This window comes from Canis aureus, chromosome 36 (genome assembly GCF_053574225.1).
Source record: "Canis aureus isolate CA01 chromosome 36, VMU_Caureus_v.1.0, whole genome shotgun sequence".
Taxonomy (NCBI): domain Eukaryota; kingdom Metazoa; phylum Chordata; class Mammalia; order Carnivora; family Canidae; genus Canis; species Canis aureus.
Genome location: NC_135646.1, coordinates 9539487 through 9557243, shown reverse-complemented (window position 1 = coordinate 9557243; position 17757 = coordinate 9539487). Strand labels below are relative to the sequence as shown.

At 35.7% G+C, this 17757-nt stretch overlaps 1 protein-coding gene and 1 long non-coding RNA gene across 14 annotated transcripts in view; one reads left to right on the top strand and one right to left on the bottom strand.

The window, feature by feature from the left end:
* The window catches only part of SPAG16 (sperm associated antigen 16), a 911935-nt gene that overhangs the window by 621280 nt on the left and 272898 nt on the right, over positions 1-17757 (top strand). For all 11 annotated transcript variants that reach the window (XM_077885066.1, XM_077885063.1, XM_077885062.1 and 8 more), the window contains one exon: positions 12523-12588. In XM_077885066.1, coding sequence (XP_077741192.1) covers positions 12523-12588 — 66 coding nt within the window. The remainder of the gene's footprint in view (positions 1-12522; positions 12589-17757) is intronic.
* Positions 1-17757, bottom strand: part of LOC144305922 (uncharacterized) — a 188600-nt gene that overhangs the window by 60583 nt on the left and 110260 nt on the right. The window lies entirely within an intron of this gene.

The window sequence follows — 17757 nt, the reverse complement described above, 5'->3', positions numbered from 1 at the left end:
ACTGCATTCAATCCTTTAATTAACTTTTACTTAAAAGCAAACCACTTGTTGTTGGTTAAATTGTGTCCCCCGAAAGGATGTGTTCACAAGTTCTCCCCAGTACTTGTGAATGGTGCTGGATTGTAAATAGTCTTTGAGAAAGAGATATGAGCATTTAGGATAAGGACATATTGGACTAAGGTGGGTCCTAATTCAGTGTGATTGGTGTCCTTAGAAGAAGACGGAAACACAGATGGCTATGCCATGTGAACATGGAGCCAGAAGTTGGAACACAGCACCTTACAAGCCAAGAAATGTCAAGGATTTCCAGCCATCACCATAAACTGAGAGAAAGGCATAGATAGAATGTGTTCTTCCTCAGGGCCCTCAAAAGGAGCCAGCACTGCTGACACTTTTGTCTCAGACTTCTAGCCTCAGGACTGTGAGAGCATAAATTTATTTCATTTTAAGCTCCCCCATGTGGTACTTTGCTATGGCCGCTCTAGGAAACTAACACAGCCTGTTTACGACAGGACCTACAGGATTTTCAGCCTACCTCTTAAATTTGCTTCACATCCCAATATTTTTTATTGAGAATATTTTTATTCTCTCCCATTCATTTTATTTCTTCATCCTTAGAGGACAGCATTAAAGAAAGGGTGCAAGAAGAGGGTGGGGCAAGTGTGATGATCATCTGAGCCTGAAACCACTAGAACCTGAGAGAAAGTCGCCCACTGTGGAAGTACTCATCGTTTTCAGGTTTCTCCAGGTCAGGGCCCTCTTTTAATTATCCTTAAACTTTCCACTTGCCCTTCCCTTTTGGGCTCTTGCCACTTGGATTTATCCAGTTCTTCCCCGTCTATTCCTGAGTCTACTCTTCACAACGTAGCCATCTCTTCACCTACGAAGTCCACTCATTCTTGTTTTTCCTAAGTATTTCTCTTCATTACAAGGTCTTTCACATCCTTCTCCACTGCTTGTCTTCCCTTCTCCATGTCCCCTGCTTTCCAGGGCCTTGGCTGGGTTGACTCTTCCTGTTACTTTAGTTCTGTTTTCAGACTGTGGTTCCACTGTGTCCACTCAGTAACCTCCCTATATTTGCCCTTTTCCTCGTTCTGGTCATGTCTTCCGTCTTCTGGACATCATCCCATGTTCATCCTTGTCTTTAATACTTGGTTCACTTTGTCATTCCTTTCCCTGTTGCCTGACACAGTGGTTCTCGATTCTGCATTGTTTGCATAACAATGTTTCCTGTAAATGCCCGACTTAGTGTTTTCCACAGGAACTGTAGGAGGCTGGTGGTTTTACATGCAGAGGTTTGTTTTATTAATGCTGGAAGATTTAGATTATTTTGTCAAGGAAAATGTATTTCTACAGACAACTTTGGTTTGCTTGATACTGACGATTCTACTTAATCACTGTGATGGACATATTGTGACAAAAGCTCATTTTCATCAAAAGAAATTCCCAGAGGGTTTGCTGATTTGATGAAATGGAATAATTAAATACAAAGGAAGGTGGCTGGGAATATTTTTTTAAACCCTTGCTCCTAAATGGCACCAGAATTCCATGTGAAAGCTTTCTTTCCTTTTAGAAAAAAAAAAAAAAAAAACAAAAAACAAAAAAAAACCTTGTTTCTTCAGCAATTCAGTCTAGAACAAAGAAATCAAAAATACTATGTCCTAAAAAAAAAAAAAAAAAAATATTCCACAGCAGAAACTATGTAGAGGCAAGGCAAACTAACATTAATAAATGAAGCTAATTAGACTTGATTTGCATATTTAACTCATCTTAATTACACAAGGATTCAGCAAACATTTTAAAAGCTGCAATCAATCTTTCACAGACATGGTTAGTTATTTATACGAAATAACAAAAACCGGGATCCTTGTTAATGATTACTCTGTTTCCAATTTATAGGCCAGTGAGATTGTTTCAGTAACAATAATGGAGCACATTTTTCTTTAACAATTTGTAAGCCTATAAGGTTAAAATTCTTTGGTTTCAAAAAAAATTTAAAAAAATTCTTTGGTTTCACAAAGTTATTTAAGAAAATATTTGCAAAAATATATGAATTTTTAAAAAGATTTTATTTATTTATTCATGAGAGACACAGAGAGGCAGAGACAGAGGCAGAGGGAGAAGCAGGCTCCATAGAGGGAGCCCAATGTGGGATTCCATCCTGGGCCCCAGGATCACACCCTGAGCCAAGGAAAGATGCTCAACCGCTGAGCCACCCAGACATCGCTAAAAAATATGAATGTTATATAAATTATTATATTAAATATTTGACCTTGTTCAATTAAAAAAGGATCTTTATAAAGTTCTTTGTCATTAATTTTAAACTTGGTAACTAAGGTAGTAGCTATAATAGAAATAGCTACTTCTAGCTGGTAATGAGTAGGAGGATATTTTTCTCATGGCTGGTATAAACTAATTCTGTTCACCTTTGGACACAGTTTGCTTTGCCTTCTTTAATAGTAATTTTCCTCGGTCATAAAATTTGAAATAAAAATGCATAGAATACAATTGCACAATATAATTCTCTTTAACTTCAACAAGTTTTATTTAGATAGTTTTCTTAAACATTTTTAGGTATTTTACTTTAAGTAATTGATTTTCTAGAAAGATACATAGGAATAATGCTATGAGGAGACAATACCACTGTATTGTGACATGAAAGTCTAGCAAGGATGGTGGTGGGTGGTTGAATAGAGAAGGTGCTGTGGGCAGGAAATAAAGCATACATAAAACTTTGCTCTGTGCAACTGCCAAATGAGCGTGAAATTCAGTAGGGCTCCACTTCCTAGAGTTCTTCTCCATGAGGATTCTTTCATAGAATCAACAATTATGAGAGGTTAACCCTTGATATGAATTGCCTTGAAAAGGTGGAGGTCATGTGGTGAAGGAAAGAAAAATTGATGAAGGGCAAACTTACCCAACTTGTTTCATAACTTGGGCCTAGAAATGGCCCATGTGTGTGTGTATGTACCATTTCAAAAATATTTATTGCTTACCTCTCATGAGCCAACTCATCTCTGCAGTTAACATTATGAAGTGATGAAGATAATAGATGTCATCACTGCTATCGCACAACTTGTAATCTGCATATTGTTACTTTGTAATAATTAACATTTATTGAGCACTTGGCTATGTCCCAAGCAGCAATCTAAGCATTTTACATGAATTAATTTAAATCCTCACAATGGCACCATCATGTAGATTCTCATATTATTTCTATTTTGCAGATGAACAACTGAGGCTCACAGTGTTCCAAGGACATATTAAGTGGCAAAGCCCAAATTCACATTCAAGCAGTGTCACTCCAGACCCTGTGCTCTTAACCATTACATTATGTGCATACATATTATTCATCTATTTAGATATATGCTCAAATATGATATAAAATTCAACTTTTCATTTTGAAATTGTTTATTAGCTCAAAGTGCATTGATGCAATATACATCAATTCTATATACAACACAATAAATACTATAAAATAATCTCACAGTTTGACTCTTACAACCACCTAATGCCTTAATACTATTACACTCCTAAGACATTTTATAAATATTAGAATAAAGATATCTCTGGCCCTTTGGTTTGGGCTGAATTGTGTCCTTTCAAATTCATATGTTAAAGTCCTAACTCTAGTACTTTGAAATGTGACTGTATTAAGAAAAAGGGTTTTTAAAGAGGTAACTAAGGTTAATGAGGTCATTGGGATGGACTCTATTCAAATCTGACTGATGGCCTTATAAGAGGAGATTAGAGCACAGATACACACAGAGGTAAGACCATGTAAAGATATAGGGAGAAGATGGCCTGCTACAAGTCAAAGGAAGGCCTCAGAAAGAAACCAACCCTGTCAATATCTTGATTTTGTATTCTAGCCTCAAAAACAGTTGAGAAAACACATTTGTGTTGTTTAAGCCACCAGTCTGTGGTACGTTGTTATGGTGGCCCTAGCAAAGTAAAACACCGTTAGTTCTCTCTGTGGTGTCAAAGGATGAGACCACCTGTCAATATCTGAAACCAAAACAAAACAAAACAAAAACAAAAAAACAAAAACAAAAAACCTAATTTATCATATACCTCAGTAGAGAAGACTTATACTAATTGAGCAAATCCAGTTGCTGATTTTATATCCATTTTTTGTGGAGAGTTTATTTTGGATAGCTGGTTATAGGGGTAGCAGTGGTTTAGGCCAGTCTTAGAAGAGTGGTTTGTGTTGGTTATCGAGACTTACTTTTTGTCTGTTATCGAGGTGGAAGAAAGTTAATTTGAGTTTTAGGAACATGTGCACTGTAGTGAATCTCTAGCCAGTTGGCTGAGTTTCAAATCATGAGTCTGATGCTATTTGGCTTTTCAACAAATGTTCACAGAAGTTAGTTGTCATTGATTAATTAGATAGTTTTAAAACCAGTTCTGGTTGTTTACTTGTAAGCAGAGCTATGGAACTGTTACTAATTGACTGGACAAATTTAAAACTAGTTCTGGTGTTTGTTACCATGACAATGAGTCTTTTCCTAGGAAAGTGGTGATTATCATTTTTCCTTTTTAATTCTCAGTGGCCAACAAAATATAAGTAGAACAAAAAATAGAAAAGACTACAAATTAATCTACAATTGGTAATATCTCTTATTTGTGTAGGCATTATCCTAATCCTTACACAAATTTCTCTGACTATAAATGGGAATTTAAAATATTGTCAGTTTCATATGGTATAGATTAAAAGAGTTACTATATATAACGTACTTAGTGTGGTGTTTATATAAATGAGAGATAGGAACAATAACTTCCCAATGAGCTGAATTCTAAACCCTGTGATTTTATTCTAGTATTACATTTTTATCACCACAATATACAACTTCTCTTAATAAAATGCTCAATAGTGTGATTTCATTTATATAAGAATTGAGGTAGATAACATGACACAGTAAAGAAAAAATGCATTTGCACAAACTATCCCAGGAAGTATGCAAAAGATACTATTACAGTGGTTATATCTGTTGATGACCTAAGATAGGAGACTAACTTTACTATTTTTTTAAGATTTTATTTATTTATTCTTGAGAGACACACAGAGACAGAGACATAGGCAGAGGCAGAGATCTCCCCATGGGGATTCAGATGCGGGTCTTGATCCCCAGACCCTTAATCAAGTCCTGAGCCAAAGGCAAGACACTCAACCACTGAACCATCCAGGCATCCCAGGAGACTAACTTTTCATTGGGTAGTCTCATGTACTATTTAAATTTTCAACCATATTCCTATATTTCTTTTCTCCAATATAGTTGGAATGTTTTTACTAAGAAGGGCATGAGGAAACTTTCTGAAGTGATGGGAATGATCTATATCTTAATCTAAATGGCAGTTACACAGATACATGCACAGATAAAAATCCTATCTGTGTACGATAAAAATTCATTGAGCTAAGCCCCTAAGATTTATGCATTTTCCTGTGTTTAAGTTATATGTGGTATGCCACCAAAGACACTTTAACACATCAAAACGACATTTTAAAGATAGCCTTGTTAAAAACAAAAACAAAAGCTCTGAGTTGGGGAGGCTTACTTTCTATTTTCAAGTCTTTTTTTTTTTCAAAAGGATATTGAATCTATTTGTCAGATAAACAACAAGTAAGAAAGTAAGTTAGTGAATATTAACTTTTTAATGATTTTACTGATGGTATGTTGGTTACTTAGTTTATGACTATTTGTGATTTTATATTTTATGATTATTTTATGATTTTATAGTAGAACTAATTCTTTTTTTTTTAATTTTTATTTATTTATGATAGTCACAGAGAGAGAGAGAGAGAGAGAGAGAGAGGCAGGCAGAGGGACATAGGCATAGGCAGAGGGAGAAGCAGGCTCCATGCACCGGGAGCCCGATGTGGGATTCGATCCCGGGTCTCCAGAATCGCGCCCTGGGCCAAAGGCAGGCACCAAACCGCTGCGCCACCCAGGGATCCCAGTAGAACTAATTCTTAAGAGTTTTTAAGCTTTTGTCTGGAGTATTAGGCTTCTAATAAGTGTAATTTTAATTTTTTTTAACTTTTCACATGGCACTATTAATAGTATAAAAGCTTTTGATGAGATTAATCTCCCTGCATAGCATTTATATCAGTCAAGTAAGGCTAGGTTGTGTTACACTAATACACAGCCTCCAAACCACAGCAATATTTATATCTTGCTTGGGGTCTGAGTCCTCTGTAGGTTGGAAGGGGGATCCAGGATGACCCAGCAGACCCTTAACTACTCTAGTGCTAGACAGGTGGAGTTGGAGAGAGCAGGAGAGGGGGTTATTCATGTCATTTCTGCTCACAACTCTTGCACCAGAACTCATGTGGTCCCACACAACCACAGGGGGGCCAGGAGATGCACATCTACAGAACAGAAAAATTGGAAGATGGCATTGAAAAGTTGCCTCCACCTTTCTCCCTTCAAATTCCTGCATATTAAGGGTTAGATGATTTTAAAATTACAACAAAGAGGAGTTACTGTCTTGTCTTTGGTACTCATTATCTCTGTCACGATGAATTAGTGCTTCTGTTTTTCTCATCTCTAGAATAGCTTACAATAGAACCCGTGTCATTGAATTGTGAGGATTAAATGTAATAATAAATAAAGCACTTAGCACAAGGCTTTAGTTACATAACAAACACTGAATAAATGCAAAGCTGCTTCCTCCCCCTGGGGTCATCAACTATCTCCATGTAGTTGTTTAGAGAGAATGGCATAATCAGTGGATAAATATTCTACTGAGTTAGAACCAAGTTGTGGGAAAGGAGGTGAGAGGAATAAGACTGTGCACATCACATGTCATAATGAATCAAAATGAAAATAAATTTTGGGGAGAAGACCAAGCTATTTATCCAAAAATAAGATATCTGGTAAGGGTAGATTTTTTTTCTCCAATTTTTTTAAAAGATTTTATTTATTTATTCATGAGAGATACAGAGAGAGAGAGAGAGAGAGGCAGAGACACAGGCAGAGGGAGAAGCAGGCTCCATGCAGAGAGCCGGATGCTGGACTCGATCCTGGGTCTCCAGGATCACACCCTGGGCTAAAGGCAGTGCTAAACCACTGGGCCACTGGGGCTGCCCTCTTCCAATTTTAATCATGGTCACTCTGTAACTGTGTACTTTTTTACTCAACAACTGTTTATCAAATCCTACAACTGTCTTGGGACTTGGGGATAATAAGACTGGTGGACAAGACAAACACATCTCAAAGACATTTCTCTTGTAGAACTATATTCTAGTGGGAGGAAACGAACAATAAGGAAACAAATTCTTAAATTATTTTAGTTCATGATGAGTGTGATATGAAAAAAAATAAAACAGGGTGGCCTATTCGGAGGGTACCAACACCTGCAGAAATTCTGCGTAAGCCTCAGAATTCAAAGGCTTAACCTGGTAGAAGCTTGGTTCTCATTCATGGAATGTCCTATTGGAAAGTCCTGATTGGTGGCTTTTCTCCTTGTGATGGTTTAGAAATTCAGGCTACTTCCATTTGTGCTTTTCCATCTTCCAGAACACTTCTGCATAGAGGATTATGTGGGATATTTTAAGGGCCAGGCCCACATGCGACTTATTTCATGATTGTGCACATCTCACTGGACAGAACTCAGTCACGTGGTCATACCTGACCTCAAGTTTGGCTGAGGGTCCAAAAGAAAAAGGAAAGGGATTTTATAAAAGTTTCTGTTACTGTAGGAGAGGATGCAGGAGAGGACGCAGGAACATTGGATATCAGACATCACTGAAAATGTCGTGTTTGAGTTGAAACCAGAATGCGAAGGACAAGGGCATGTATTTACCTACAGGCAAACATCCCAGGTAGAGAAAACAGGACATCCTAGGCCTGTTAGAAGAAGAGGAAGGCTAATGTGCCAGTATTATGTTTTGTATCTATATTTACTTATTTATTTATCCTGACAGGAAACAGGAGGTTTCTGGATCAGTGATCAGATCATTTATTTACTCACTGAGCAGCTTATGTTGATTTGCCATTTGTACATTGTACAAACTGCAAGAGCTGGGTGCACCCCACAGGTATAGTGGGGTTATGTATCATAGAAAGGAACTCCCCCCAAATTCTGAAAGTCAGAGCCCTTGTGCCCCTCCAAGGAGGCAAGGTGATGGGGAGAGGAGAGACAGAGAAACCTTTGTTGGAAATGTACATAGATTCTGTCTGGGAAGAGAAGAGATAAGCCTCTACACCTGCAACCCCTGAAATGTAAACAAAGACCTTAGAGAGAGATGCACCTAAATCTCGCCAGAGATCTCTATCTTTAGGGTTGAATTGCTATTCAATCATCCTTTAATCCAGGTGTAGTACTGTTTGCTCAGAAAGCCCTGACCATGCAGAAGCATGAACATTTTCAGGAAGTACAGTGCATGAGAAAGAAGAACGGTAAAGGATGGGGTCAGATAGGCAGACAGGAGCCAAGCAGTATGGAGCCTTTGGAATGAAGTAGAGTTTGGAATTTATTCTGAGTATGATGGTAATTTTTCAGATGGTTAGCAGGAGCGTGGCATGATCTGATCCAGGTTTTATTGATCACTACTGGTCATAAGAGGAATAGATGTGGGGTGAGCTAGGAGCAAGGAGACCAATAAGGATGCTCCTGCTGTCCTTGGACTCAGTATAATGGCTGATTTTCTGCACAGAGTAGTAATGGTGGAGAGGGAGACACGTGGGCAGAGTAGGACTTTATGATGAAGGAAAAACTGATGTGCTGGATGATGGATGGGCAGGGGGTGGGGGTAGAAGCAGAAGTGTTCTAATTCTCAGGTTTGTGATTTTTTTTTTTTTTTTTTTTTTTTTTTAGCAACTGGTTATGCCATTTATTTAAAAGGGAAGATTTGACAAGAGTAAAGATAGGCCGTTGAGAAGTAGTAAGTCAAATAGTCTGCTTTTGCATATTATATCTGACATGCCGTATCACCAGCAGGAAACAGATGATGCATGAAGTAAACTCAAGTTGAATGTTTACAGAGAAATGAATGGGGCAAAGGGACCAAACACAGGACCCAAAAGCTAGCTAGCAGCAATGGGGAGCCTTCAGGGGCAGGAGAAGGAGAACATTACTGGCCACAGTGGAGCTGTAGCCATGAGAGATGGCCCACATAGCATGAATAGTGGAATTAGGTAGAAAATAGGATTGCTGGCAAAAATCACAGCTGAACAGAAAGGAAGCTCATGTGGTCATTTATCTGCCCTCTAGCTCTTTCTACTATTTCATATCTTTCTGGTGCTTCCCTCTGGCTGAATCCAACCAGATGCCACAGGGTGATGTGGTTGGTGGAGAGCAGGGCACAGACTAGGGCAGTGCCACATAGGAGGAAATCTTGGACAAAAAGGAAAACCAGCACGAATGAGCCTCTATGACTCTTTACTGGGGTCCTTATGGAAAAAGAGAACTAAGGGCAGAGATGGTTTGGAAGTCATCAGCATTTCAGTGGTTTATGTTGCAAGTTAAGAGCTAATATTTGTTAAGCTCCCACTTTGTGCTACGCATTCCACCAACATTTAAATGCATTTTCCTACTTAATTCTCAAAACAAACCTAGAGGTTAAATATTACTATCTCGTTGGACATGACTAATGATATTTAACCTCTAGGTTTGTTTTGAGAATCAAATGAAGCAACCGAAAATAAATAAATAAATAAATAAATAAATAAATAAATAAATAAATAAATAAAAATAAAGCAACCGAAACACAGTGAAGTGAAGCAATTTGTTTAAGGTCACACAGCTATCAGGTAGCAGATCCGAGAATTAAGTCCCAGGCTTAATTTCTATCCTCAGGGCCAGTGATAGTGTTCATCCCTGCACAAAGCTTCTCTGAGAGAATCAAATACTGGAGTGATGATATGTTGGGTCACGTGGGGTTTTTTTCTTGTAAGACTCTTGCTTCTTTTACATTTTTCCCCCACTTCTTTGAAAGAAAACAATTCTGACAAGAATTCATCAGAGAAGAAATTCCAAATTTTAACATCCCGGTTTGGGTATTGCTTTTGATTAAGGCTGTTTGCAGACTAGAATATTACTAACCCACATATTCCCTATATCACAAAAAGAGTAGATTCACTTTTATCTTGGGAACAAAGCTGGATAGAAAGGCTTTTTTTTAACTTTTCTTAATTCATGAAACATTTATCTTCAAGTCAGGTTTTGTTATAGCAGCACAAATGTGGTCCGTCAGCATTTCCATTATAACCCCATATTTCCAGGGCTTTTCAAGAGTGCCTTAGAGATTCCACTTTGAATTAAAACTTGGCATTCAGGATTTGAATCAGAAAACTCCATTTTCCTTAACAATTAATCAAAGAGTTTAGAGATTCTCACTTTGAAGAGTACCAAATGTAAAACTTTTATAATGCAAAAAAACATTTTGCTAATTTAAATATATGTTTAAAAAATATTAGCACTCACTATGCAGGTATAATATTACACAACTATATATGATTTTAATTCTCAAAGAAAATTAACTGTAAAAGTTCCTAAGATAATATATGAAAGCTAATTATAACTTATACTTTGCTGTTTGGGCTCTGTAAGTAATTTATTTCTACTTTGGGAATTTAGAGGATTTGAAGTTCTCAGCATAATTGGTTTAAAGTTATAGCAGTATCAAGATAGTGAACCAGAATAACATGGGCAGGGGGGATCCTGAAAGAATGCCAAAGTGTTTCAACATATTTTTGTGAAATTTAAATTCATGTGGGGAAATTTTGCATTCTGTGGAAAAGGATTAACAGCATGCATTAATCTGAAAATAAATATTTGAGATTTAATTTGCTGACCGTAATGGCAATAGTGAGGACCAAATAGAGCTTAGGTATAAAGCCTTCCCAACTTTGCTTAGTTCCAAACTATTCCATGAATGTCCTATAACAACAAGGAGACTTGATGATGATACTCCATCTTTCCTATCTCATTTTGTAATCTTTCCTCCAGTCAAAATTGTTTAGGACTAAGTGAATACCAGGTAGTGAATGAGAGTGGATGAAACCTTTTAGAAAGCCTGTTCTGATTTCCTTCTGATTTACTTTTCTCCATCTGCACTGGGTTTCTTTGCTTTTCCAGAAACATACCAGATAAACTATGATTTACGAGACATTTACTCTACCTCTTCCTTCTTCCTGGAATGCTTTTTCTCCAAATGTCTGCTTGGCTTGCTTCGCTCCTTGTTCAAAACTTAGTTTTTGAAAGTAGTCAAACCACATCATTTTACTTGATAATTTGGTTTGCCCTTAGCCTCTCAATCTGAAAACTCATAATACCCCTTATTCTGTCCAACTTTTATTCTTTTCACAATACTTATGGTCTTCTAACACATTTTATACCTTTTTAGAATATCTATTCCCACTCTCTCCCCTTACAGTGCAATGCTGATGAAGACACCATTCTTTGTTTTATTCATTGAAAGACCCTAAGTGCCTAGAATTGTACCTGACATAGATTAATTGCTCAAAAATATTTGTTGAATGAACACATTATTGAATTAAATCTGAATTTTAGCCCATAACAAGAATCTACAAACAATATTCTAAATATAACTCTCTGATATTTCTACAAAATTTGTGTTATTTCCCTAATAATAATTAAGAATGCCCTTTGAACATTGGTGTCAAAATGAAAACTTACCACATTTAAATCCCCTGTGTAATTTGTTATAGGCTCAATTTGTTTGAAATAATTTAAATTGAACTTTGGAAATTTTTGTAGTTAATTTTAATTTTAGCTATTGTTTGGAAAAGATGACCTGAATATGTAGATGTGAAGTATAGTTTTCATAAAACAAATGCTTATTTTGTGTTAAAAATACTACTGTTCAGGGGCAGCCCGGGTGGCTCAGCGGTTTAGAGCCGCCTTCAGCCCAGGGCCTGATCCTGGAGACCTGGGATCAAGTCCCATGTCAGGCTTCCTGCATGGAGCCTGCTTCTCCCTCTGCCTGTGTCTCTGCCTCTTGCCCTCTCTCTCTCTCTCTGTCTGTGTGTCTCTCATGAATAAATAAATAAAACCTTTAAAAAAATACTACTGTTCAAGTTTTATAATATTTTTATACATATAATGATATTAATGCCAAACTGTGAAAACTCGGGAATTAAAACATGATCTCATAATCTAAAACAAACAAAAAAGAACCCCACATCCCCAGCAGTGATGGAAATGATGTGTTGAAAATAAGAACCCTCTATAAGGGCTTCACTGCTTGGCCCCATAGCTTGAGAGCTATGCTAATTGCAAGATGAAGTCATTTAGTAAAACTTTATCAGCAGCTCAATAGTGTAAAAGTGAGGATACCAGAGTTTCAGTGCACAGACGAGCACTGAGGACACACCAGCACAGCCTTCTCTGATTCTGAATGGTAGGTGATAGCAAAAGCTAGTATTTTTTATTGTGAGAATGTATTAATTTTATTGTTGGACTAAAGCAATACTTTAAAACAAATGAAATTAATTACCTTTTGATTCACATATTGAATGGAATTTATTTGATTCTATTTCTGCTTTGTCTTCCTAGGGTAACTGTGAGCAGTCACTTTATGGTCACATGCATTCTATCAATGATGCTACCTTCACTCCTAGGGTGAGTTCAGTTCTCCCAATAAATTCTTTTCATATTTCATACATATAAGCTAATTTTAATGTAACAAAGTCTCAGAGGAAAATGGTAAGTTAACAGGGTGAAAAGAACAAATGTAGGAATTAACTATGATGGTGGAAAAAATAAATAGTTTGAGCTGCAGAAGTTTAAAGAACACACAAAATGCACAGTGGTAAGAACAGTGAGGAGTTGGTTCTATCATACTTCACTCTATTTAAACGGATTTTTAAAAGCTTCTTGTCTAATGTGTGCTTCAATAAAGTAGGTGGGTTATAGACTTGGAAATATTAATGTAGAATCATAAAAATAATGAAAATGCTTGAAAGGAAACCCAAGAATAAAAAAGCCATCAAAGAAAAATAGACTTTCTTCAGGTTAAAACAGAGCAACCTTGATTTGACAGCTTTTCAATTACTCACTGAAAGGTTTCAAATATATCTCTCTTCAAATAAACTGATGACATAGCAGAAGTGTTTATCCACAGCTTGAGATATTCAGATACCAGGATGATATCACCAACTATGAAAATTGTTAAACACTGCTTTGAGTCGCCAAGCTAATTGAGGTTGTCTTTAAAAGGGTACAGATAGTACTCATGGAAGGATGATTTAAGTTTGTTCTTTCTCAGATGAAAGCTATTTGACTGATAGATGACCTCTCAAGTCCTTTCAAACTCCATGATTTAATTATAGCTAGCATTTTAATTTGTCTCTAAATTCCCAGTAGAGTGTGAATCTTAATTCCATACTCCTCTTCTTTCCCAATTAGCTGAAAAATTAATCTGATAGATTACCTACCTCTAACTTCAAAATGACAGCATCGTCAAAATTCTGACACTATCATGCTGTTATTATTCTTTGAGACAGAAGAAGAATGTTCACTAAAAATTATTTCTTCTAAAAGAATGTTATTTGCTCCAACTAAAATTGTGCTGATGCCATTGTGAATGACACCTGGAATGTTAGTGATGGGCTCAACTGCAATTATATTTTAACAAATTCATCTTAGTAAGGAATTTCCATTTAATTGACTCTGTTGAGCCAATATATTATGGATTAGTTCTAGGTACCAAGTAAAATTTTATTTTTAGCAGAATATAGAGCCATTTAAGCACAGTGAACCCATATGATATAGGATATTTATGCTAAAAATCTAGTAAGTGGCTTATAGCCTCACATACTCTAAGAAAATTAAATGGAAGCTAAAATGAAATAAATTATTTTGTAAGGCATTTCATTTTGGTAAGCAATAACATAGCTAAAAAAGACATACCATTTAACATCCCAAATAATAAAATTAATAAATATAAAATTGACCAAATTGAATTGATTCATTTAGCAGTCAAGAGAGACATATATTAAGTACACGTAATCAAAAGGCAAGATGATGAATATGAGGTCCAGGTGTCCAATATCAAAGTGGCTGACCTGTTTTTGTTTATACACTTTGTCCATACCAAAGGACTATGACCACACTCTTCCAAATCAACATCCCCAAGCCTCATTAAATGTTTCCATTAATTTATCTCTTCTTTGCTGTCAATGTTTAGTGACTATTAAGGAAATGGTATTTTATGATGATGACCGACACTCATGGGTGGAACTTTTGGTCGCATATGTCAATTATTTTGAAAACTGTTTTATTTCACATACTTGCCAAGGAATGTCAAGAGATTAGGAGGCAGCAGTGACTGAAAGAACACAAAGACTTTACTCAAGGACGTGGCATTGTGACACAGTTCACATTCAAACAAACTATCAAACAAAGCTGTCATAATAAATGCATTATACAGTGCATATATAGCAGGCAGAAATTTGAATTATTTAGAATTAGACTTGCTAATTGTTTGATGCCATTAGGCGTATGTCTTCAAGTTGCTTTACTAGCTAAAAAAAATGCATTTTGCAATTTATATAAACACAATTTTAGGAAAATGCTACAATTTTAGATTTGTAAGCAGGGATCACAAATGTAAAATTCAGTGTTATCTAGCTAGCAACCAAGAATGGCAGAAACAACTATACAACATACAATAGTTGTGTATGGTCCTAAAAAGCTATTAAGTTGAATTGTATTTCCATTTTTTATTATTAGGATTCTGATGTCTCTATTTCTGGTTGATCTTTCTATCGGAAATAGGCATTTATTTAAAACTTCTTTTTAAAGTAATCTGAGACATTTTAAGGAATTATGAAAGCATTTTACTAAGTCCATTTTGTAAAGTGAAAACAAAAATTTAAAAAAATTGATAGTAATTGCTGGACACAGAAAATTCAATGTAAGTTCAAAACAAAACAAAACCAACAATTGTGTAAAAACACACAGCAAGAGAATGAGCAGGGTATCCCTATCAGAGTGTCCTCCACCTTCAGTTTTCCGAGAAATAGTCTGACTCAAGTAGAGAGATTCCATCAGGCCTTCTAGTAGCTCTTGTTGCATCCCCCAAGAGGGATGTGAGAGATGCAAAGGGTAATGAGATCAGATTAGGAACAAACAACTCTCTGAGAATGAAAGTCTAAATTATAAGGGAAAATCTGCTGGCTTCAAATGTCTAACAATAACAGAAATAAATATAACACATTCTGTATGCTAAATTGGTCATAAAATCAAAATGAAAACATCAAAAAGCCAAGTACTAATAAAACATAAAGGTATAGACAAGGATTAAGTCCAGTCTGCATTTTCTACCCCTAGATATCTTACCCTGCACTTTCTACCTTTAGGTATCAGAGGCTATGGATCCAGGTTGTTTGATAAGAAGTACCCCAGAAAGTATGGTCTAAGTCAGCTTCAGTTTAAAGGTCATTAAGAGAAAAATTGACTTTCAGAATTAAGTGAGGGATCATGGGTCAAATGAGATGTTTTAAACTCAAAATATACCATCTTCCCGCTGAAATCCAAAAGCAGATTCCCTACTGGGAACAGATTTTACTGCTGAGAACCTCCTTAATTCTTTGAAGACTAGAGTTCCTGAATCATTGTCTTTCTCTACACATGTGGCCCATGTGCCTCTCACCACTTCCTTGACTACATTTTCTCCAACACCCTTTTTCTCCTTAGCTGTATATTCCTGAAGTCAGACTCTGAACACCTTGTCACTAATTGCAAATGCATCACGTCCAAAACCTCAATTCCAAGCATGCTTTTCTAGATGTATCTATTTGTCTTTCCGGTCTTAAGTAAATCCAGTACAATAATTTTTCTCCCTGAGAGCTCAAATCAGTTAAAACCTTACTCATCATCTTATCACCCCTTCCTTCTGCCTTCACTTACCATTTTATCACAGCTTAGTTTCTTCAGTTGTCATTCTGTCAATTCCACTAAAAAACTTTAGTTCTATTTGACCTCATTTCCTCTACATAGCATAAATACCTGGTAAATCTACATTCTTTATAGAAATGTTTTAAAATTCTGGAGATTTTAAAATACTAAACCATCAAACTGCGTGTTTTCTGCTTTTTGTTTTATTTGAATGTAGTTGACACAAAATGTTATTACATTAGTTTCAGGTGAATAACTTAGCGATTTGAGAAATTTACTGTACCATCCAGGTACCTCTCATTTTAGGATTTTCTATGAATAGTATTATGTTGTTTCCAGACTGTGACAATTTAACTTCTCCTTTAAGAATACAGGTGCCTCTTATTACATTTTTCTTGTCTGATTGCTATGGCTAGGACTTCTAGTACTATGTTGAATAAAATTGATGATAGTGGACACCCTTGTCTTATTGCTGAGCTTAGAGAGCAAACCCTCTATATGTGCTGTGGGTTTTTCATATATGGTCTCTATGTTGAGGTATATTCCTTCTAATCCCATTTTGCTGAGAGTTTTTATTATTTATTTATTTACTTATTTATTATTATTATTATTATTATTATTATTATTATTATTATTTTGCTGAGAGTTTTTAACCATGAATGAGTGTTGAATCTTGTCAAATGCTTTTTCTGTATCTATTGAGATGATCATATGATTTTTATCCTTCATTTTGTTGATGTTCTGTGTGACATTGATTGATTTACCAATATTCAGTCATACTTGCATCCCAGATATATGTGCCACCTAATCATGGTGAATGATTATTTTAATGTATTATTGTATAGAGTCTGCTAATGTTTTGTTGAGGACTTTTGCATGGATGTTCACCAGGTTTATTGGCCTGTAGTTTTCTTTCTTTGAGGTATCTTTGTCTAGTTTTGGTGTTAGGGTAATGTCAACCTCATAGAATGAATTTAGAAGCTTTCCCAGTTCTATTTTTTTGTAATAGTTTCAAGATAACAGGTATGAACTCTTCTTTTAATGCCCGATAGAATTCACTTGTAAATCCATCTGGTCCTGGACTTTTATTTTTTGGTAATTCTTTTTTTAATTACCAATTCAATTTTGTTACTTGCAATTAGCCTATTCAGATTTTCTATTTCTTTCTGGTTACATTTTAGAAGATTGTGTTTCTAGGAATTTATCCATTTCTTCTAGGTTAAGTTTGTTGACAAATAATTTTCTTTTTTTTTGACAAATAATTTTCCATAGTATTCTCTTATAATCCTTTATACTTCTGTGGTATCAGCTATTACTTCTCCTCTCTTGTTTTGATTTTACATATTTGAGTGCTTTCTCTTCTTTTCTAGAGTCTGGCCAAGCTTTTGTCAATTTTGTTTATCTTTTCAAAGAACCAGCTTTTGGTGTCATTGATTTTTCTTTCTATCTATCTATCTATCTATCTATCTATCTATCTATCTATCTATCATCTATCTATCTATCATCTATCTTTCTATCTATCTATCATCTATCATCACTACATTATTTATTTCTGCTTTGATCTTTATTATTTCCATTCGCCTTGGTCTTTATGCTTTTTCTAGTTTCTTCATGCATAAGAGATTGTACAGTTTTTTCTGGTTTCTTGAGGTAAGCCTGTATTGCTATATACTTCCCTCTTAAAACAGCTTTCACTTTGTCCCAGAGATTTTGGACCACTATGTTTTCATTTTCATGTCTCCATGTATTTTTTTGGTGCCTTCTTTATTGCTTTATTGCCTCATTACTTGTTTAGTAGCATGTTGTTTGGTCTCCACATGCATGTGTTTTTTTCTAGTTCTTTTTTTTTTTTTTTTTTCTTGTGATTTATTTCTAGTTTCATACCATTGT